The sequence below is a fragment of the Catharus ustulatus genome, chromosome 2, assembly GCF_009819885.2.
Source record: "Catharus ustulatus isolate bCatUst1 chromosome 2, bCatUst1.pri.v2, whole genome shotgun sequence".
Lineage (NCBI taxonomy): Eukaryota > Metazoa > Chordata > Aves > Passeriformes > Turdidae > Catharus > Catharus ustulatus.
In genome coordinates, this window is record NC_046222.1 from 31211957 (window position 1) to 31234006 (window position 22050).

At 45.9% G+C, this 22050-nt stretch overlaps 2 protein-coding genes across 2 annotated transcripts in view; one reads left to right on the forward strand and one right to left on the reverse strand.

Annotated features, from left to right (window-relative positions):
* Positions 1 to 19959, forward strand: NRIP2 (nuclear receptor interacting protein 2). Its single transcript, XM_033087042.2, has 7 exons — positions 1 to 221; positions 356 to 900; positions 5416 to 5592; positions 10625 to 10707; positions 11136 to 11263; positions 13161 to 13213; positions 14027 to 19959. Exons 2-7 carry the CDS (start codon positions 670 to 672, stop codon positions 14117 to 14119), a joined length of 765 nt encoding a protein of 254 aa, XP_032942933.1. The 5' UTR covers positions 1 to 221; positions 356 to 669; the 3' UTR covers positions 14120 to 19959.
* Positions 18830 to 22050, reverse strand: part of ITFG2 (integrin alpha FG-GAP repeat containing 2) — a 12164-nt gene continuing 8943 nt past the window's right edge. The window contains exon 12 of the mRNA XM_033087041.2: positions 18830 to 21975. Within this exon, the coding sequence (XP_032942932.1) occupies positions 21812 to 21975 (164 nt within the window). The 3' untranslated portion in view covers positions 18830 to 21811. The remainder of the gene's footprint in view (positions 21976 to 22050) is intronic.

Below are 22050 nucleotides of genomic sequence, written 5' to 3' on the forward strand. Positions count from 1 at the left end.
CTGGGCATGCCTGCCAGGAGCCTTCAGGAAGATGCTCTCTCCCATTTTCCAAGGCACTGCATCACCTTCCAGGCTGACCCGAGTCGCTGCCAGTATTTAGAGAGGCACGGAGATGCGTCAAAGCTCGCTGGCAGAGGTTTAGCGTGTCCCCGTGGAGGGGGACACACGGACACGGACACGCGGACACGGACACGCGCGCTGCGTGCGCGCCGCCCGCCGAGGTAAGGCCAGCCCCCAGCAGTGGGGCCATCCTGCTGCTGCTGCCGCTGCTGCTGCTGGATTTTTCCAACCGGAGCATCCTACCGGCTCTGCCGTGATTTATGGAGAGCGCTTTCTGACGCGGGGCTTTTTCTAGTACGACAGGGACCCACGGGCTGGAGGAGGCAAAGCTGCAGTCAGGGCAGGAGAAGTGAGGAGGGGAAGAGGCGGGAGCAGAGGGAGACGGAGGAGCGGAGAGGACAGAGGGAGAAACAGGCACCGAGACTCTTCAGAGATGGGTGAGTTATAACTAAGAGAGCAGGAGGAAAGGAAGAGAAGGAGAGCCGTGGGGAGGGGGAAAGGGAAAGGAGAGAAGAGACTGAGTCAGCTTCCAGAGGGCAAACACCAGGAGACGAGTTCAGGGAACACCCCAGCATACCAAGAAGGACCTGCTCCGTCTGAATCTTCACCATGAGCACAAGGAAGAGCTGCCCCCTGCCACTGGGGCAAGGAGACCAGGAGGAAAAGCAGAGCGAGAGAACTCCTGACCTGGAACGACATGAGCGTGAGATGGAGCTGAGGAACAAAGCTATTCTGCAACAAAAGAGGCGCCTCAAACAGGCCACACAGTTTGTGCACAAGGACTCTGCTGATCTGCTGCCCCTGGATGGCTTGACAAGACTCGGCACCTCCAAGGATCTGGTGAGTTCACTGGGACCCCCTTTGGGACGGAGTCCTCCTAATAGCCTTCATTCCAGGTGGGAGCTGCTGTCAGGTTTTGTGAAAGGATCATAGGTTCAGCAAAAATGAAACTTCTCTTCAGGATCATCTAGGAGCAGGTCAGGGTGAGGGGAAAGAATTAATCACTCATTTGCTTGCATCCATCTTCTTGTGCCCCCCCACAGGAATCAAACTGCTCAGGCAGACATGGACTGGAAGGACTCTCCAGAATCCAAATTTCCATTCAACCAGTACCTATATATGTTTATGTGACATGTATATTTCCATGTGGGACATCTCTGAAAGCCCCCACGTACTCCTACATGATCCAGCTCAAAAGCAGAATGCTTCCTGGCAGGGAAGGGAAGTACAGTTCATGAAACTCTGAGACACTTCTGTTTGACCTTTTGTCACCTTTTTGCACTTTTCTCTCTTGCCCATGCTCTCTGGATTTATGGAGGGGCAAGCAAAGGGCAGGACTGCAAACCAGGCACACAGGCAGATGCAGTGCCTGGCACTCTGGATGACTCCTTTGGGGAGGAGACATCGGAGTGAGGCTTGTGGGCATCTCCTTGTGGTGACGTAGATCAGGGAGCATCAGGGAGGGAGGTCTGTTCCAGGAGCCTTGGCAGCCTGTGGTCTGGAAGGGCTTCCCCAAGGCTGGAAGCAGATTCCCACAGGATCTATTACTGGCTCAACTGCACACATATTCTCCTCGCTCTGGCAGTTTTGCTGTCCAACTTCTTTCCATTGTAGAGTTAAACTGCTCAAGTATGTGGAGGTCTAAACCATTTGCACAAAAGAGGGCTCACATCTGGTTGTGATGGGGGCACAGTCACTTGTGGTTGCCATCTGTGGCAGTGGGTGTCATAAAAGATCTTGCCCCTCTCTGCAGTCTGTGTTTCCCTCAGACAATTGCAGCAATGCCACAGATGCTCTGGTGTGTGTGCCTCCAGTCATTTCACAGCTCCCGAGGCATGCAGTGGCACAGAGTCACACGTGTGTGGGACCAGCAGATCCCTGGCACTGGATGGGAGCTAATCCCCCTTGCCGAAACCTTGGGGCGCAGCAGCTTGCAGACGAGGGGTCAGTGCCACATTCCCGTGCGGACACATCCTGCTGCTCCCACCACCCTCCCTGCAGCTCCCTCAGCTGCCTCAGCAGCTACTGGGATCTCAGACATGGCAGAGTCAAGGGCGGCTCCTCCAAGTCCCCCTGATCTGTCGCCTCAGCCACACACACAGCTATCAGCAGGGACTGGTGTGACTGTCCCTCCGGCCCTGTGCACAGTCATGGCTGGAGTGCGAGCAGCATCACATCAGTGCTGGCTTTGCTAGGAGCAGGGACTCTCCTCCCCGTGGGGAAGGAGCTCTGGCCACACTGGAGCCCAGAGAGCCTGCAGCACTGCAGCTTGAACATCCCCTCTGGAGCACAGCCAGGCATGACCCTGGAATTGTCCCTGGGCAGAGTATGGAGACGAGCCACTTCTGAGTCTTCTAGTGCGGGTTTGCTGACCCCAGCTGCAAAGGCAGGCAGGAACACATCTACCAGCTTTGCTTTGGGATTGACTCCTATCACCATGCCTCAAAGTGACAACTGGTACCCTGAAGCCCCAAGGGGTTCCTTGATCGAGACAGGCCCTGTCTAAATCACTTGCCACAAGCAGCTCTCCTGCTGAAATTAACCATTCCAGGCAAGAGAACTCGTTGTATGCGGACAGCATTCAGTCACTGCAACCCACTACAAACTTCAAGTTTGGTCCATGACCATGGACCTAGGGAGCAGGGAATAAAGCATGACAGGTTTTTCTCTCGCATGGACATTTTGCTCAAAATAAAAGGGCACAAAATAAAGTGTGGCTGCTGTGCCAAGTTTGCACACATAGTGCCATACCTGGGGTCAGTGTGGTACCTCTGTTTCTGCTTTAACTTGGAGCAAAAGAAGCATCCAGATCTTAGATTTCCAAGAGGGATTCCAAGAGTTGCAGCTATTTCTGCAACCTGATGAGACACTGTGATACTGCTGCGATGTTTTGGGCGCTGCAAATCAGAGTCCAAAATATGCTTTTGGCTTATTTCTCTAGCGCTATGAAAACCCCATCTCTTTTTCCTAAATTGATCTGGCTTCCTCCTGGAGGACAGGAATGCAAAAAGGAATGTACTGAAAATGAAGCAGCAGTAGGAAGTGCTGGAGATTTTGATTTGGAGAGAGAGAGAGTAAAACACCCCTGACTCCTATAGCACTTACACTGGGAGGAAAGTTTAATTAATTCCCCACAACAGGCCTCCATTGACAGTGCCAGAGACCCCAGCTGTGGCAGCTCCATGCCCTAAAATTAGAGCAGGGCCTCATGTAATTTAAAATAAAATACCTGCTTTCTTTTGCAGTCACAGGCTTTTTGCCATTCTTTTCTGTGTATTCTGGGTGTGCACTCAGCTTATGTGATGCATCCAGCAGTGCCTTCGATTTGATGGGCTCATCATGTCTCCAATAATGAGTAATTATATATTTCCGTAGAGAACTCATGTTTCCAGCTTTGCAACAAAAAGCATGATCAGTTTTGGTTTGTTTTTTTAAATGGCAAAATAAAAAATAAGTAGCTACAAGAACTAAAATATTCTGGTCAGCTCCCAGAAATCAAGATCCCCAGCTCATACAATGTCACTAATCATAGCAAAGCCTGGAGGCTTCACTTTGGAGAACCTGAACCTTCCCTAAGTTGCACTGGAAATGTTCTTTGATCCCTCTAAGTGCCCTAGGAGGGCATCCTTTCCAGCTCCTCACCACAACACGCACATCTTCCTTTACCATCCTCTAAATCTAATTGTTTCTGCCTAGTCCAGGAGCTGCAACAGTCTCTCCACTTCTCCATCCTACTGGTGAGAGAGAAGATAGGCAGGGCCCTGAGAGTCTGCTCTTGAATCAGATGGCTCTAAAATCCCAAAGCTCAGCTAATCCCCAGCTCTTGGCCTCTTCCCAGCCTGAGTGACAAGAAGGGGACAGAGGTGGCAGCTGCAGAGGGCTTGCTTGTTCTGTGGGAAAGGTTGCAGGAAGAGGGAAAGGTCCTTTGCATGCCAGATTGTGAGAGGCAGGAAGGAGGATGGGAATTTTGAGACCTGATGTTTGTTCCCTGCCCTTTTCCCATGGCCCAGATGTTAGCTGGCAGCCAAACTGGCACTGTGCTCAGAGTATTTAGGGAGCTAAGCACAACAGCCAGCTGTGCCATGGGCTGGCATAGTAGACTGGAAAAAAACAACGGAGGGATATTTTTACCCCACTTTTTCAATTGCTGCAGTGTTTCTTATGCAGCATGTGAACAATCTGACTCTCACCCCTTGAGTGGCAGGGAAACAGAGGCATGAGGGTCTTGGCATCTTGCAAAGAGCAATGCTAAGTGTGACCAAAGAGCCAGTGACAGCCATCCTGCACCAACCACTGGGCAAATCTGACAAGTCAGGGTGCAAATTGCAGTTTGCACACTTCTCTGGCCTCAGCTCTCTGGCCAGGCATGAAGCTAGTCCAAAACACAAGTAACCTGTGGGGTTAATGCAGCCCAGCTCTTTGGCAGGTCTGGTCTGGCTCAGGTGTTTGGCCTGCCCATTGACAAGATCCTACATCAAAATGCTGCACCACCTGGGAGATAACTTAATTTTTTCTTTTTCTTTAGAAAGATAAAAGTAGTAGTTTCAGCTGTAGCACATTAACCCCTTTAGATTGTTTTCCTTTCTTCAAACAGGCAGTTGTTACTGGGAATGCCATGGCCAGCTCAGAGCAGCTGCTCTCCTGCAGAAGGGCCACGGGGCTGAGTACATAGAGAAAGGACAAAGCTACCTCCAACAGGCACCTGTTTAATTGGTGTTGCCCATTGTTGATTCAGTAGCTGTGCAGGGACTGGATGGATCAATACTGGGCAAAACCTAGAGCATCTGATGGCAGGGAGCAGAGGCAGACTCCAAGGAACATTAAAAGCTCATTTTAGTTTCCTTCTTGGGGAACTTCCTGCTTCCCCACCAATAATTGCTTGCACACCTAAAATATCTGCAGTCCTGCCTTCTTGCCCACATGTACATCACACACATGCTGCATTCCTTGTGCCCTCGCACGTTGAAAGGTGTGAATGTGCCTGGTGGGATGTCAGTACACATCCAGCAGGCAGTGCATTGCATTATGCTTGCATTACAGGAATGAGACTCTCCAGTGCATGATTAGCTGAAGGAACAGAGATGTGTGGGAAGACCATGCATCAGGCATATTCTTCTCCTCCAATAACTGCATCCCAGAGATCTGGCTGTCACAGACATCTCGACAATTTAACAGCAAATTAGCGGCTACAGAAAAAAAAATTGGGATTTAGAGCAAGTTTTTTTGGTTAAGCGTGTCTTTCATCAGGGCGATCAGTTGGATCAAGCTTTGCAACGTGCATCCCTGAGCTAGTAAATGTCCTTGTCCTTAGCTCCATTCTTAGCTGGGATTTCTCTTTCTTTGTGATGGAGACAGCAGCCTCACAGTGTGGTCCAGCGGCGCCTCTTGGAAGGCAACCTGAACAAGCTGCGGGGCGAGGCCAGGGGTCAGTCTGCACGGGTTCAATCTCCACTGGCAAAAGACCAGGATGAAAAGATTGAAAAGGGAGAGGACAGAAGAAAAGAGACTTCACTCCTGCTAATACAGTGCCAGGTAAGGCAACAACACAGTGCTGCTGATTTCACAGTGATGGCAAATTTTCAGCGTTCCAGCTGTCCCCCTCCCAAGGGCCATGCTGAGTTACAAACTGCAAAGCCAGCTGCAGCCAAAGAGAAGTGATTTCATGCATGGCCTCTCCTAGAGTCTGGATGCAGGCTTTTCAAAAGTCAGAGGAAAGCCTTTCTGCTGCATGCCTTCTAGGTGCCCATATTTGAAGATAAATTACCTTAATCACATCTTCTCCCCATGAAGGCCAGCCTTCCCATGATATGAGGTATTTTATAACTGCTCATAAAGGCAAGGAATGTCTCCTTATCACTTGAAGACAGGTGCCCCAAGCTGATTTGCATTTAACTAGTTCTAGTCTAGTCTGATTCTCTCAGGTGTCAAAGGACCTCCCCAGAAAGCGACTAACTGTGCTCCAAATTAGCACAGCTGGGTGTCTTGATGGAAGCAGTATTTTTAGCTCCCTTTTCTTCTTATATGCTCCTATGCAGCAAAGCACATTACTACCTGGCCCCTGCAGTTAAAGAAAGCACATCCAAAAGCTGTGGCCCATGAAAGAGGGCTGGATGGTTAGAACTGCACAGTAATATGCAGATATGAGACTCACCAAGATACAGACCTATTGTACAAAACCCATTTTAAAGCTGGTTTTAGTTCAGCTACCTGTCCTAAAGAATGTCTCCCATATCTGAATGTAAAGGCTACACATCCAAGAAAAATATATTATACCTCTGAAAATTCATTTGGCACAATAAATTATGATAGGAACACAGCCTGGTAGCAAATTTCTGAAAGGCTTAGATCAGGATCTTATCTCAGTACCAAGAAAAGCAATTGTCTGGTTTGTTTTGCAGCCTTTACTGCTGCAGTTAGGCAGCATTTTAGACTTTAATACAGCTAGGTTAACATAAACATACTTGGGGACAGACTAGTAGGATGAATGGCTTTCAGTGTAATTTTTTCAATTACTTGGAGCCTGTTTTTGAGCAAATAAAAGTGTTTCCTTTTCTGTAATAGCCTCTCCTTGTTCTGCAAGAGGAAATGTAGTGGCAAAGCGTGGGGTTTTTGCCTGGCATGCACACTGAACAAGGACAGGCATGTACAGGTATTGTATCACAGGGGCAGTAGCTAAGTCAGCGTTACAGTCCACCAGTCATTCCCTTTTGTGTTTCTAATGGACTGAATCCCAGCTGTCACCCACATTTTATTTTCTCTCACAGAGGAAGGTTAATGAGCATCACAAACAAGGTAATAGGTCTAACACTGCACCTAACACTCCCTGAATTCTGCACAGGAGTTTCTCTCTTTTTCCGCCCTTCTTAGGAGCCAGTCACTGTTTGTCACACTTGATCTAGCACTGAAGGAAGCTCTCCTTCCCTTCTTTTTGTCTTGCTGCTTTTGGTGTTCACATTTGTGAACTTCAAAAAGCCTTTCCTGTCACAGAGCTGTGTCAGGAAAAAGGATTCAGGCTGCCAGTTCATTTGAACCAGAGAGGTGAGCTGATACCTTTTGGATATCTGCTTGATTGTAGTGCAGTTTTTATTAGAAATGGAGCACAGCCCCAGAGAAGTCTTTTTTTATCCCTGACTCCTGAGAAAAACCTATCATTTACACACACAAGTATGCTGATAATCTCAGAGTGGTAACAAATATATCATCTGACTTGTAACTCAACTTGACTAGGGAATAAACCCAAATATAAGTAGACTTCAGTGATACTGATCCTGAATGGAGATTCAGGCAGTAAGTTTTTTCACTTCAACAGGTTTTAGTTGCCTTATGTCTAAGGCCTTTTAAGTCCCAGAGATCACAGATTGACCTAGTCTGTAATAGTTAAATATAATAATAATACAATGTAATGTGATATGATATGATATGATATGATATGATATGATATGATATGATATGATATGATATTATATTATATTATATTATATTATATTATATTATATTATATTATATTATATTATATTATATTATATTATATTAATATACTGCAGTCACTCACCCTCCTATTTGCTTAGGTGGATTGCCCAGATGGTGCTTTAGCGGAACTGCCCCTTTTTGTGACAGTTTTTGAAAAGCACTTTGGAAAGCTAGTCACAACTGGCATCTGCAACATAAAATCAAGCTGTTATTTCTTGTAGGGGGGCTTGTCTCTTGTTGACTTGGAAATAGATGCTGAAAGATTTCATTGCTATAGAAGGCCATTTTTCCTCTATGCCAAAGCAACCTGGTATCAATCAGCCTTTTGTTTGCTAAAGCAGCTTCTTGACTTCAGAACTGACATCATTTCAGAAATCCCAGCTCATTACAAATCCTTACTGATTCCCCTTACCCTCTTTCTTGGAAATTCCCATAATTGACATTTCGATAAACGATAAAGATTACTGGTAGTACAAGACTGAAAATTCTGGAGTAGGGATGAGAGTGGGTAAAGTGATGAAGTCCTCCTAGTCCAAGAAGCCTTGCAGTGCTTATGAGATACCTGCATTATATTTGTGGTATGCAGGACCAAGGACTTTCCTCAGACTCCTGGTGAGTTCTCTAGGGAAATGGTTGGTGGTGAAGAGCTGTTTACACTCAATGAGATTTAATGTTGTTTTCTACAGAATAATCACTGTCCTGTTATATCCTATCAAGTCTCTAACATGCAAATTTCCCAGCCTGCTCGGAAACAAAACTCAGTAATCTGCCTAGTGATACAGTTTAAGCTTATTTAACAACAGCAGCTCATGCATCTCAAGTCTGCTGCTCCCAAGTGATTCCTTAGCAATTGCTATACATGCTCCAGGTCTTGTTTCTGACTAGAGGATGTGGAGGGAGATGTTTGACATGCACCTGCACTCTGTGCTTTATCTTGCCTCTCTGCTTAGTCTGGCCACAGCCTTTTCAGGCAGGGCTGATGTGTCAGGGAGGACCAGGCAGCACAGACACTGCAGAGCTCTAAAATCAGAAGGGAGACATTTTGCCCCAGAATCACAGAATGGTTTGGGCTGAAAGGCACACTGTTGGTATTGTCTGTTTGCAGCATTCAGTATTTCCCACAGGAATTGTTTTCTTCTTTCTAACTACTCACAGACAGCACATTTTTGAAAATGAAATCTTGGAAATACTGGATGTAGCTCTCTGTGATGATTAATAATTATAAACAGGCTTAGATAAGAAATCAGGAAATTGAGACATTTTCCTTGACCCTGCTGGTGCTGCACTAAGTCCCTCATAGCTGTGCTGATCTGCTTAAGGTGATCAAGCATTTAAACTTGTTGGGACTGAGCATAAGAGTAGAGAAGAAGTGGCAGCTCTGTTGCTGCTTCTGAGTGATTCATGTCACAGAGTGCCATAGTGGATGGAAGACAGGGAATCACAGGAAAAACACAAATGATAGTTATGAATACAATAAGCCTCCCTAAAGGAAATTTTTTTTGGTGGGGTTTTTTTTGGTGGGTTTTTTTTTGGGCAGTGGTGAAAGACAGAGCCTTGAAGAACTAGGCCATCAAGAATAGATATGATTAGTCACTGTAGGTAAAGATGTATTTTGTAGATGACAGTTACTCTTTACTAAGTCCTCTTTTTTTTTTTTTTTCCCTGAACGTAATTCTTATTGATGTCCTTGATGACCCTATGTTTTCGAACCCCTAAAATAAATGTAACCTGCTCTTACTTCCTCATCTCAAGACTGCCATTAAGGACCTCTCTGCAGAGGGGACAGAAAATAGATGGCAACCACATTTTCTTTTTCCTTTCATGTTCAAAGGGGTAAAGAAATAAAATGAGCAAGGCACTGGGAACTATTCCAATAAAATCATGCACAGGTCACTTGGGTGGAGGGCACATTCTCCCCCTTTGCTAAATGACACCAGCTGTGACTATTGTAGTATCATGTTTTATAGCCTTAAAGAGAACATGATATAATAAATACAGTAGTTTCACGAATACAAGCCGCACGGATTATAAGCCGCACCCCCGGTGCCTCGACAATGTTGCTGTCTTTGTCAATAGATAAGCCGCACCCCGAATATTAGCCGCACTTTAGTTCGTCGCGAGAATCCGCGCGCAGCTTTCACAAATTGGCCAATTAGTAACAGGATCGCGGCATAGAGGGCTTTACTGGCTCGGGGCGGGGCCAGGCAGGCTCGGCCCGCTCATGGTTGCCGACGGGGCCGGGTGGCCCAGCTCAGCGCCACGGCTCGGCGGGGCTGGCCGGGTGGTGCTGCCACCGCCGCCGGGCTCGCCGCCCGCCCCGCGCCGCGTTCGCTCGCCCGGCCGGCACTGCAGGCCCCCGCAGCGCCAGGCTCCCCCACGCTGCTGGCCCCGATTCTGCTGGGCTTCCCCCACTGCCAGGCAGCCCCACCCGCCGGCCTTCCTGCTTCTGCCATGCTCCCCTGCACTGCTAGCCCCAGTTCTCCCGGGCTCCCCCGCCCTGCTGGCCCGGGCTCTGCCGCCCCCCTGCCCCGCCCTGCTGGCTCAGGCTCTGCCGCCCGCCCCCCACACTGCTGGCCCCGCCTCTGCCAGGCTTTCCCACCTCTGCCGGGGCCGGCCGGGCTCCAGCTTGGCTTGGGGCTGCCGCGGGCTCTCACTTCCGTGTTGGCAGCTTTTAGAATTTTGTTAATGTATTAGCCGCCCCGGAATATTGGCCGCACTTCCGGGTTTCCACCAAAATTTTGGTCAAATTGGTGCGGCTTGTATTCGTGAAATTACTGTACATATATACAAACACATATATTCTCTAATTGTTCATCTCTTGACTGGAATACTGTTAAGTTAAAGTCACTACGATAAGTGTCTAGGCCATCAAATACAAATGAAGGAAGACAAATTCCAAAAGAAGTATTTGAAAGTGATTTGCAGAGCACTGGGGAAACTACCATTATCTTGGATGAACCTCCTACCTTCTGACTACTGCCTAAAACACCACATCCTGGCTGTGTTGCTCAGAAAGTCCAAGTCTCCAACACTGTTGGTGGAATGGATATGCTGATTTTGAGCCTACAGTAATTATCTGTTGTTGTTTTTCTAGTGTCAAGGTCAGCTATTGAAAGCGACTGTTAACACTGGATGTCTACCAAACCTCATCTCCAAAAGGTGTTTCAACCAGCTGGGGTAAGTTTTTGCACAGTATAAAAAGAGGGATGGCTCAAGGAAAAACTGAGGAAGGAACCCAGGCACTCTGGAGTCCCAGCCCCAGTGATAATTACTGGCAGCTTTGCATGTGCACATGGCTATTTAGAAGATGCAGAGGGTGGGGTACAGGGAAAGGCATTAGAGCACTGGCAAAGTTGTTTGCAGATCCCCAAACTCTGAGGCAGAGCTGTGCCATTCTGTCTGCATGTACTGCAAGGCAAAGCTGCCCAGCTGGTGGCTGGTGGTGAGGTTTTGCTTGTTGAATCTACCTCCAGATATACCGTATGAAAGAGATTCCCCCTCTTGTGGGCCTGTTCCCAGTGAGACCTAGAACTGCCATCAGTGAGAAGTCCTGGTTGTCCTCCACTTCCTCTGCTTGAGGCAATAACACCTCTTGTGTCCCACAGGCTGGAAGAAGTGTCTGCCATGGACTGTGGAGACCTCTCTCCTCCCATCCCCAGCGTTGTTGGCCGAGTAGAACATATGGAATTGCAATTTGGCCAGGAGACAGTGCTGTGTTCAGCACTGGTTGTAGGTGAGAGTGCCAGCCCCTCCTCTCCCTTGTTTCTCCTGTGTCCCTCTTGCCCTGCCAAGGACATTTAAAAGACTTTTGGAAAAAGCATAAAATGGTGGAAGGTTGGTGATGTGTCCACCTCCACTGCAGGCCAACATCACCATACATGGTGAATACTCTCAATGTAACCAAAGGCAAAGGGCATAGGAAGGGTACAGAGAAGACAGAACACACTGAAAGTGGGGAGAAATTAGATGTTTTTTCAGCCTTAACTGAAGATGTGAAAAATTCTCATTTCGATTCTAAAATGGACCTTTCATAAAATTCTGCAAATGGCTTGATTAATCCTCTGGTGCCTTATGTTCTCCTATGGAATGGGCACTTGTATCTCTGGCTGGCTGGAAGTCATTAGAGAAAGTAACAGAGGGTACAGTTCATTTCCTAGGGTGCTTCTCTGTGTGCTCGTCTGCCTTTGCTGCAGGGAGCATCCTGAAAGAACCAGGAAGCCCCAGAGTGCTGAGTGTCCTTCAGTGTCTTTGAAGGCAGGAGCCATAGGAGACAAGGTCAGGCCAGCGGGCACTGAGGCAGGCCCAGAAAATAGCAGAAAGGCTGCATGTTCTGCATTTACATCAAGCTACGCATATGCTGAAAATAACGTGGTTGTCTTTTTTCCCCTGTTTTTTCTCCCTATTACTCTTCCAGCTTTATCTTCTTGCTGTAATCTGTTTCCCCAACTTGATGTGTCCTGTTCATCTTCCAAGGCCTGCCTTGTTCCCTCTTTTCAAACACATTCTTCCCACATTCCTAAGTTATCTAGAAAGAGCTTTCTCCTCTTACACACTCCAGCTTGCTCTTCTTTCCTGGTTTCCACTCTGTTTGTTCCTGCCCTTTATGGGCAATCTGTATTAGTACCAGCACAGATGAATTAACCCTATAGCTACTACCTACTACCTATTTTGTTGGGACATTGAAATGGCTATCTGGAGGGAGAAGAATTGCTACACCTGTGTCTTACATCTCCCTATGCACACAGTGCTCTCACTTTTGTGGTTATAAATAAATTATAAATTATAGCCACTGGTTACAGGGCAAGTAGGCCTCCAGGAAACATGGGAAGTGTTAAGGACATTACAAGTGGCTGTGATTCCTGAAGACTCCAGGACCTGGGAATTCCTCCTTAGCTACCACTTTAACCCCGGGCATCTTCTATGTTTGCTGAAACGGAGGACTTGCAGCAGTTATGAGTAGGACAGACAAGTTACACAGGAACCAACCACCCCCCCCCCCCCGCCCCTTAAAATTATTTAATAAGATCAGATAGATTGCAGCCACTAGGTGTAGGCTTTGGTCAGACAAGTGAACCAATAGCCTGCTTGCATGTGACTGGCCCCCTTATCCCCTGTCCTCTCCATTTTTCCATGCTTGTTCTCCCCTGATTCACCTGCTGCTTGCCTTCTGACTTTTGTCCTTCCCTTACACAGCCCATAGTAGGTCTTATGGAATCTCACTAGCCCCTTCTGATACCTCATATTAAGTTTCAAACAATCACACAAACCCCCTCAAATTTATTGCACAGTAGCCATGATAATCATAGTTTCCTTCTCTTATCAGTTGCAAAGTTAATTTTGACCATCTTCAGGACTGTGCCTAAAAAGCCCCTTTAAAGGCTTATCAGTGAGTGGCAGAACAGAGAGATTTATTATTGTCATTGTTACCATCTGCTTGTTAATGTTGGTGTGTTTAACTCATCCTTTTCCTTGTTATTTTTTATCTGCTTTCTATTGAAGAGACTATAACCATAAAAAATTATGAATCAGATGTTCTTCTACTTCATATCCTTTTACAGGAGAGACACACTTTCTTTAATGATGCACTATTACATAATCGAAAGCCTGATCAGTCTCTTCTCTCTTCTCAGATGATGAAATGCTGGAGTTTTGCATTGGCCTCCAGACTCTGTTGTCTCTCAAGGTAAGGAACAGCTCCTTGCTTATTGCAGGCCTCCTCTCAGGAAGCTCTCCAAGATCTGGTAGTTGTAAGCATCAGAGTTACTTAAAGTCCAGGTCTCTCGGGGCAATGCTTGTTGCACAGCTGCCTGACTGGGTGCAGTATACTCTGAGTCACTGATTGCTTTCCAGTCCTATTTAATGGTTTTAAGAAAGAATACTAAGATACTATCACATCTCCCATTTTCTGTATTGTTGACCATAGAAGTTGCAAGCAGCAAGAGGAAATTGAAGAAGAGACAAGAAAATGCATGAGTTAGACCCCTGTTGCCCTTTGAAGGTAGATGAGAACAAGCTCTGCCCTTACTTTAAGCCAAATGAAGCTGTAAGATCACGTTCAGTGTCCCACACTCACTGGTCATGAGTGGAAAGAGTCCTCTCCTTTTGTCAGCTTGGCTTAGGGTCAGTGCTCTGCTGAGCCTGGCTCCTGGGTGGCTCAGGATATGGCTGCAGCAAGCTGGCTCCTGCCTGTCACACATTTGTGGCTGCATGCCAGGCTCATAAAACAGGAAAAACAATGGGTTGAATGGCTGAGTGATGTGAGGACATCAACTCAGAGAGGGTCGTAGGAAAAAGGGAGGGAAAAAGCCCTGTGAAGAGTTTGGAGATTAATCCCATTACAGGGAACTGGAGCAAGGAGGCAGCAAGTGGGATAGGGAAGGAAATCTGTAAGGTCTCTACAAACCCAGAAAGGTGTTGCAGGTTCTCCCCAGTCATAGACATCATGAAGTTTACTGTCTGAAATGTCCAGCAAGTAACTGTCTCTCTCCTTCTTTAGTGTTGCATCGACTTGGAGGAAGGAGTCCTGAGATTTAAAACACTGAGTCAGGAGCTGCCTTTTCTACATGCCTCTGAAGAGCCTGGTCAGTGACTGGCTGCATTCCCCATGTCTGGAGACTTGCTGCCACGAGAGAGAGATGAGGGTGAGGCTCCCATGCCCCTAACCTTACTGAGTTCTAGGCTGAGGTATTCAACGGGGATTGAGAAAAAGGCAAGTGGGTGCTGGAAGCTGACACTGGGAGTGCCTCAACTTGAGTTATCCCTCCTTTCAGTGGACCCTCTTGCTAGTCCTGATGTGCCGAGTGGGCATTTTCTTCTTGTTCTGCTATTTGGCTCTAGTCTCTCCAATTTCTGGTTCTGTAATAAATTTATGCTACCCCTTTAATGACTTTACAATACACCCTGTTCACAAGAGAGTCTTTGTGAACAATCTCCAGTTGTTCTATTGGCAGGAGAACAGCGTTTCCTCCAAAGACCTCCAAAGATTACCACAAATGTTTCTCTTCTCATTGCCTCAATGCCAGCGTACACCAGTCCTGTTTCTTTGTTGGAAGGGTTCTGTTCCCTTTGCCTATACTCTGGGAAGTTGGATTTTGCTGCTTTTTTCTGGCTCAGAGCAGAACAGAAGTATTTTCTTAGGAAAACTTTGTGGCAAAAACAGTTTTAGAGTTCTCAGTTCTCAGAATCTTTTGCAGATATGTTGAGTGCAGATGCCTAAAGCACTGACAGGGGCTTGGGCTTTGCCACTACATCCCTGGGCACTAAACTATATTGTATGAATGGCAGTGCTTACCATCTCTTGGTGTTATACCCTATAACCAGACTTGCACACCCTGTTCTTCTGGTCAGGCAACTCCTTTCTGCACTCCAGCTGCTAAAGCTGCACCCCTCTTCCCTCTGCTGCTTCATCAGAGATCCTGCCACTTAGTTTAAATGCCACAATGAATTACAGCACTGAGTCTTCTGCTCTGTCATCTCCTTTCTTTCAACTTGAAATCCAGTGATTAAACACACACACATCATCAGTCTCGAGTCCTGGCATCACACAGCCCATCAACTTTGCTTCTCTTGCACAAAATGAGAACTTGTAGTATCAGCTCAAGTTAGAAAACGGCGAACTTATCTGGAATGTTAAAAGTGATTTAACACATTAACAATTGGGTTTATTTAATTTCTTTTTTTTTTTTTTTTCAATTTCCATCCTAAAGCATAGCTGTATTAAAAATACATAATCTATTCTTAAATAGCTCTAGGAAAAATGCACTAGGTCAGGGCATGTTCTATGCCTAATGGCTACTGATTCGCTATCCAAACTGCAAAACGTACCTTTATCTACCCTTAAAATGGTAATTTTTGGGTACCCCAAAATGACAACCCCATTTTGCCTATTTTCCTGGATTAAACACCACTGACTTGCCTCCTTTTTTATCAAGGTGGTCATTGTCCCTGTTGTGCTTCTCAAAAAACATGTGTATGCATTTTTTCCTTTTATTTCTTCATTAATTCTTTTCTCTACAGCTGTATGCTGTAGTTTAACACATGCTAAGGACATCAGAGTAAAGCCTGGGTGATATGATTTGGGACTCATTTACCAGAGATAGTTGGCATGACTGGCATCTGTTGCTCCTACAAGGAGCATCAGATTTTTACTGTTAGTCATCATATCTTGCAGCTTCTGATATGTTCCTTGACTTCTTTACCACTCTTCTACTTGTGCATCTATTTCTGGCTGCATGAACTGCTTTCCATGAATCTCTCAAGTGACACCAACGGTTCTCTCATTTAGTCAGGAAAACATGCCTACTCAATGAGCCTGTCTTCCAAAGTAGCAGTAACTCCTCCTGGATTTGTATCACTTGCATGCCTGACTGGCTTCTCAAACCCAGGGCTCTAGACAGCTCATGCTTGTACTAAACCATCTTGTATTCTAGCTGCACTCTATGTGGTACCTATGTGCTGACAAAATCTTGCTTGTGATAGACAAAACACCTGTTTCTATATGCATCAACTCATCCAGTTTCCAACTCTCATTGTCCTCTGAAAGCGGAATGTAGAATAAGGGCAAATAATCTATACATACAGATACCATATCCATTACAATCTTATTACTCATTAACTTCTATGATCCATTAAAAGAAAACCCTAAACCACAACCCAAAAGCTGACTTTAGCCCTAACCCAAAGAATAAAGCCCAACGATAACCCTAAATCTAAGATGTAGGGCACTACATCCTAATCCTAAATTTAACCCCTAAAACACTCTAAAACTTAGTGTTAATTCTATCACCTAAATCAAATCACCATCCCCTAACTATAAAACTTAACATTAAACATAACCCCCTAAATTTGACACTGTAACCCCAACATTTACCACCTGACTTTAAACTCAAACCAGGAACCTAATCATAAATACATTAACTAATCTCAAAACCTAACCATAATCCCCAACCCTAAACACTAAGTTAACCCCAGCCCCTAAGCCTAAACTCCAAGGCCTAAACCTAACCCCTAACTCTAAACCCCAAACCATATACCAAAACCTAACCCCTAACCCCAACTCTAACACAACCTACACCTAACCACAACCACCAAACCCTATCTGACGGCTTTGGTCATTTCCCACAAGGGGCCCTGTTTCCCTCTAGAGTGCCCTGGGGCTTTTGCTGAGTATTGTTTTGCCCTGCAAGGGGCCCTGCTGCCTTTCAGTGTCCCAGGGCTTTTGCTGGGCTTTGCTGGTGCCCACAAGTGCATGGGAAGGGGAGGGCCACCAACACCTGTAAGTCCTGGCCACTTCCTTGTGAGAGCAATGCCTGGTGTCAGTTTTGCAGCTGGGCCCTAGCTACGGCAAGGGTGTAGGTGAGGAGCCTTCAGACTGAAGCCAACAGGAATCTTTCCAATGATTTAACAAGTGTTGGATAGGATCCAACTAGATAGAAAACTGCCATGACTTTGAGTTGACAATTCTGTTTTGACTACTGCCTGTCACTTGCAGCCCTGCAAATACCTGCAGACTAGCTGCTGCTGGAATTCACCAGGTGCTGTTCCTACATGTCTGTCTTGAAATAACTGCTTTTGCCCACATTCACAACATCCCCCAGCCTTTCTGAAACCTTTCTGTGGTTCACATGCCTCATATCCTAACCACTAGCAGTCTGGGCTCCTCTGTGAATCAATGTGCTACAGCTGGTGAAAATCTCCAGCCCTATCTATTCCTCTCTTCTCTGCTTAATGACTCCTTTGCATCTTCCTTTCCTTCTGCTCACTCTGGTGAGTGTAAAATTTCCTTCAAAAAGGAAAGTTTTTAGAGAATCCTTTTAACACTTGCCTTGTACCCTGATTGCTAATGCACATTGTGCCACAATCTTGCCAGCCTTTCTTCTTTATTGTAAACAACTGCATGTATAAATTGTCAGTCACAGAGAGGATGTTTCCAAGAAAGCATTAAATTAATGTGAGTTCTTTTCTCAACTCTGAAATCAGCTTCAGGGCAGAAGACACGCCCTTCACCTTCCTCCTCTCCATGTCAGTTGAACACACAGATCCACTCAGTAGAAGTCTATTTTGTCCAGACATTGAGGAACCTGTTGCCAACAGTTATCTTTAAACCTCCCCATCAATCTTTGTTGCAGGCAGAGCTTCCAGAAAAAAAGCCCATTTATATGACTGAGAGCTGCGGGTCACAATGCCACGGCAGACACCTCACTTCACTAAATCACAGTTGCCTAATCCTACAGGGGCAGTAGGTGCTTTCCTCACCAACACAGCTCCTGGTGGGTTTTCATCTCCCCGAGTTACTTGGCATAAAATGACACGCTGTTATTGCACTAGACACGTGTATTCTGAATTCTAGCCCAAAGATAATTTTCTTTCTCCAAAGCATTTTTGTGTCATTACCTCTGAAGCACAGCCTCCATTGTGAAAGAAAGAAGTCTTGGCTTTAAAATGTGATTGTAAAATAGAACTTACAACATCTCAAAGAAGCCAATCCAACCCTCATTTACAAACATGGTAATGTTTAAGTCTTCCAACACTGGGGAGCACAGTAAGTAATTTTTGAATGGGCTGGCAAGCCTAAAGATTGTCTTAATTGTAGTTTCTCTTGGAAAAGCCTATTTTACAGATACACTTTCCTTTCAATTCCAGTCATCTCTATTGCTTTTGGGGGATAAAGAGAACTAAGTAATTATCTAAAGGTCTTTTTCACTGCAGATCAAAGAATGCTAACACTTTCATAGAGAAAGCAGTACAAACTAACAGCTCAGAGCAGGACATAGGCGGATCCTGTACGTGTCCAACACTGGCTTCCTCATGATGAGGCCTGTCCCTTCATTATAAGAAATTTAATGTTCTTATTTTAGGGATAATCTCTCTGACCTTGGTGGTCAGTTCCTATCAGGGCTGCTTTCTGATAGAGTGGGTACAGCAGTTGTGGAAAAGTCTGCAGGGAAATAACTGCCATGGCAAATCTCTGGAACAGTGTGCAATACACCCAGGGGCGGGGCGAAGGACTTCTGTCCTTCCTGAGAACATGCACTCTGCCAAAGCCATAATCAGAACCACTTCCAGAAGCTTGGGGTCACTTGGTTTTGAACGGTGTGGGAACTGCAGCCATCCATATTCCCAGAGGATTGGTCCTTCTTTCACTAGCAGCAGGTGAACTATGGCATTGAAGACCATTGAGCCACACACCTGTGTTTGCATTCAATCCTCCTCTCAAGAGACTCCACTGGCACATGCCAGGATACACCTGAAGAGTTACAGAAATAATTAAATTATGGCAGAAAGATCATAAAAACGAGGGCAGGGATGGACAGGATGGTTTATTATGTCTCAGGAAAATAAGGCAACCCTCTCCCTTCATTTTTTTGCTAGTAAATTGAGCATCAGAACCAAAGCCATGAATCATTTTCTGCAAATGCCCCCAGTGCCTGCAAATACTGTCAGACTCCTCACTTGCTGTGTGCTGGCGCTGGGACATAAAAGGGTGTCCTGCAAATGCTGCCCTGTTGAAAAGTTTCCCAGCACCAGCAGGTTATGCCAATCTGCTAGAGTAGAATACAGCAAGAAGTTTCTGCTGCGTGGGAAGTAATCACTTCCAATTCCAACTCTGTGGCTTGTGCTGGCTGGCAAAGACAAACAGACAATTAGTTACAAAGAAAGTATAATGTAGCTCCATCACTCCGCCTTAAGTGGCTCCTTTCCTGAGAAGATGGGCACTTTACAGAAAAACTGTTGCCAGTGGAAGTAGCTTGAGTAACAGAGTTCAAGAAAGATTTGGCACTTAGGAGTTCAAGGCAGGAAAAAGTAAGGAAAGCCATCTTTTGGCCAAGGAACAGTACAGATGTTCAGTTAATTCTTCTTTAGACACTTTTCTCTTTGTGCACAAGGAGCACAGGAGCAAAATGGATCTGCAAGTTATTATGTGCTGCACGCAGTATAAAACTGTCAGGGGAAGCCCTCAAATGTTAGTATTTTTCCTTTCCAATGGTTTTTAAGAGCTGAAAAATTTTGGGGAACAGATGTTTTTGTAGTGTCTGTATTTTCTCAATGCTACTTTTCATAGTGTGCATTGCCTGGGCTTGCATAGCACGGAGCAATGTTATCCCTCAGGCCAGCAAAAGAGGGTTGGGGTACACAAATGGCGCTGCCCAACATTTGCAATGTTTTTGCCCTATTTTCTTTGAAAGATAGTTCTTAGAAAAATGTCATCTCTCCCTCAGTAACCCCTTCCCATTCTTTCTGACCAATTAATAGTCCAACAGTGGACCAGACTGACCTTTCTTTCTTGGAAATCATTCAACCTGTACAGCAAAGTTTGTTTTGCATAAAAGAGTTCCAGCCATATGCACCCATTTGTACACCCCCTGTGCTTGTGTTGCTAATAAAGGTTTATATTTGGTGTTGCTAATAAAGGTTTGTATTTGGCATGGACAGACAGCACTGAGTTGTTCTGTTACAAGTGTAGGCCATCCTGTTTCCCTGCCAGGCTGTATTTGCCAGAAGCAATCCCGTTGGGATGGGTGGCTGCACATCTCTGTCACAAGAGCTGACAATCTGTTGAGGTTGTAGTCTAGGCCTGACAAGCTTCAAGACAAACTCCTCACTTTAGCCCATGAGTAGATGGTCCCTGAGGTATCAGTTCTCCACAGCTCACAGACTCAAGCCTTGCTGCTTTGAACACCACTGCTAATAAGCCCTATTATTACTTAAAAGGTCCTGCCTGAAGTGTCCAGTTTTACACAAGCATGACAGGGGAACATTTAAAAATGCTTCTCAACAAGGCCATTAAAATGGAGAGAAACTTCTACTGCAGTTAGATAGTCAGAAGATACAGTGGCCTGAGAAGCAAGCTAGCAGGTAGAGAGCAGGTCACACCATTTCACTCTCCATGCTCTACCTTCCACTGCTACCAGTGCTACAGCACTGTCCTCTGAAAAGCTTACATAAATCTACAGAAGGAAACTGGAAAGAACAGCTAAGGCTTATTATGTAAAGATCCTGCCCTTCTACCGCACAGGGCTGCTTCAACAACAGTCGCTTCGACCCAAGGGCAAGACACTCCTTTTCTCCAGACAAAGCATTTTCTCCCAGTTAGGACTGCCCTTGGATATTTGGCAGAGTAAAGCACAGCAGGTTTTCAACTGCCTGCACAATCTTTAAATGCTGCCACTTGCTCCAGATCACTGAATTGTATTTGCTGTGACTCAGGCTGCTGTAAGGGCAAAGGGACAGCTCCATCCATCACACATGTCCAATAAAACATCACACAACTGAGAGGGGATAATTGATCCCAGTCAGCAGGCGAGCCTGCTGCCCCTTTCCTAACAAGCTGAGTTAGGCAAGGGACAAGCTACGAGACAGAAAAGCACAGTAACAACAGCATGTGGAAAGGTTCATTCCTGGGCTTTTGCAAATGAGCTCCCCTTTACCAGACTTCTCATGCCAGCCAGTGGAACATCACTTCCAGCCACCTCTTTCAGTTGTGCAGGACGCAAAGCATGACGCTCTCCACAACAAGAGGCAACAGTGGCATTTCCACTTTCTTGTGGGATGGCCAAACTCTCATAGCGCCACAGACACACAGTTAAGTCAGACTGGTCTTACTGACCACTTCACAGCTGCTTTGTTAAGTCACAGCCTTCTCCAGGATGACCCTGCCCAAGAAGATGGAGACAAGCAATGACTCTTGACTATAGCTGGTTTTGCTAGAGCTGCTAACGCTCCACATCTTGTTAGTGCAAATTGTGCATGTCTCCAGCTACTCAGAACAGGTGATTTGTGAGAAACTGCTTGGCAGAAGAGCAGCAGCAAAGACAAACAATGCATGGCTCTACTTTAAATACATCTAAGTGGAGAGAAGGCCCTTGTCTGCACCCTAACTCAGTTCCTCCATCTCCAATTCCTGCACTGTGATCCTGCTAAGAACTCACAAGTATTCACTGAAGTACTTGTAAGAATAGGTCAAAACAGAGACTTGGCTCATCTGTTCTCTCCATCTGTAACCTCACTGCTCCTTCACAGTGACTAGTGGAGCACTTTATTTAGTGAGGAATATGGAATCTGGCAACAGAAGGCCTGTGTGCAGGATCCTTGGCCCTTTCTGTTCTTGTAGCTGCCTCAGCTAAAGGCAAACCAACCCACCACACACAGGCAAGCCTACAGCCAAGAACATCCCTTCACAGCCTGTAGACCCTTTCCTGTTTGGAAGTTTTGACAAGATAGGGAAAGAATAGTCATCTTCATCAGATGCCCAATTCCAGCTGCAGAAGAGCTTGCGCTGGCACTAAAGATGTGAGCCTTCTTGTTGTAAGGGATCCTGGATGCCACTGCAGTGGGCAGAAGAATCTGTTTCTGCAGGTTCCTGCGAGGGGCTGCTGAGATGATATTTCTCAGGAAAATAGAGTGTTTTGTGAATCAGGTTTTTGACAGCAGAAACATCGCTTTTATCTAAGGAAAAGAAAGAAAACTGGTTGTTAGGCATTCCCATCAGGCAGTGTTAAAGCTTCTTCCTCAAGAAATACT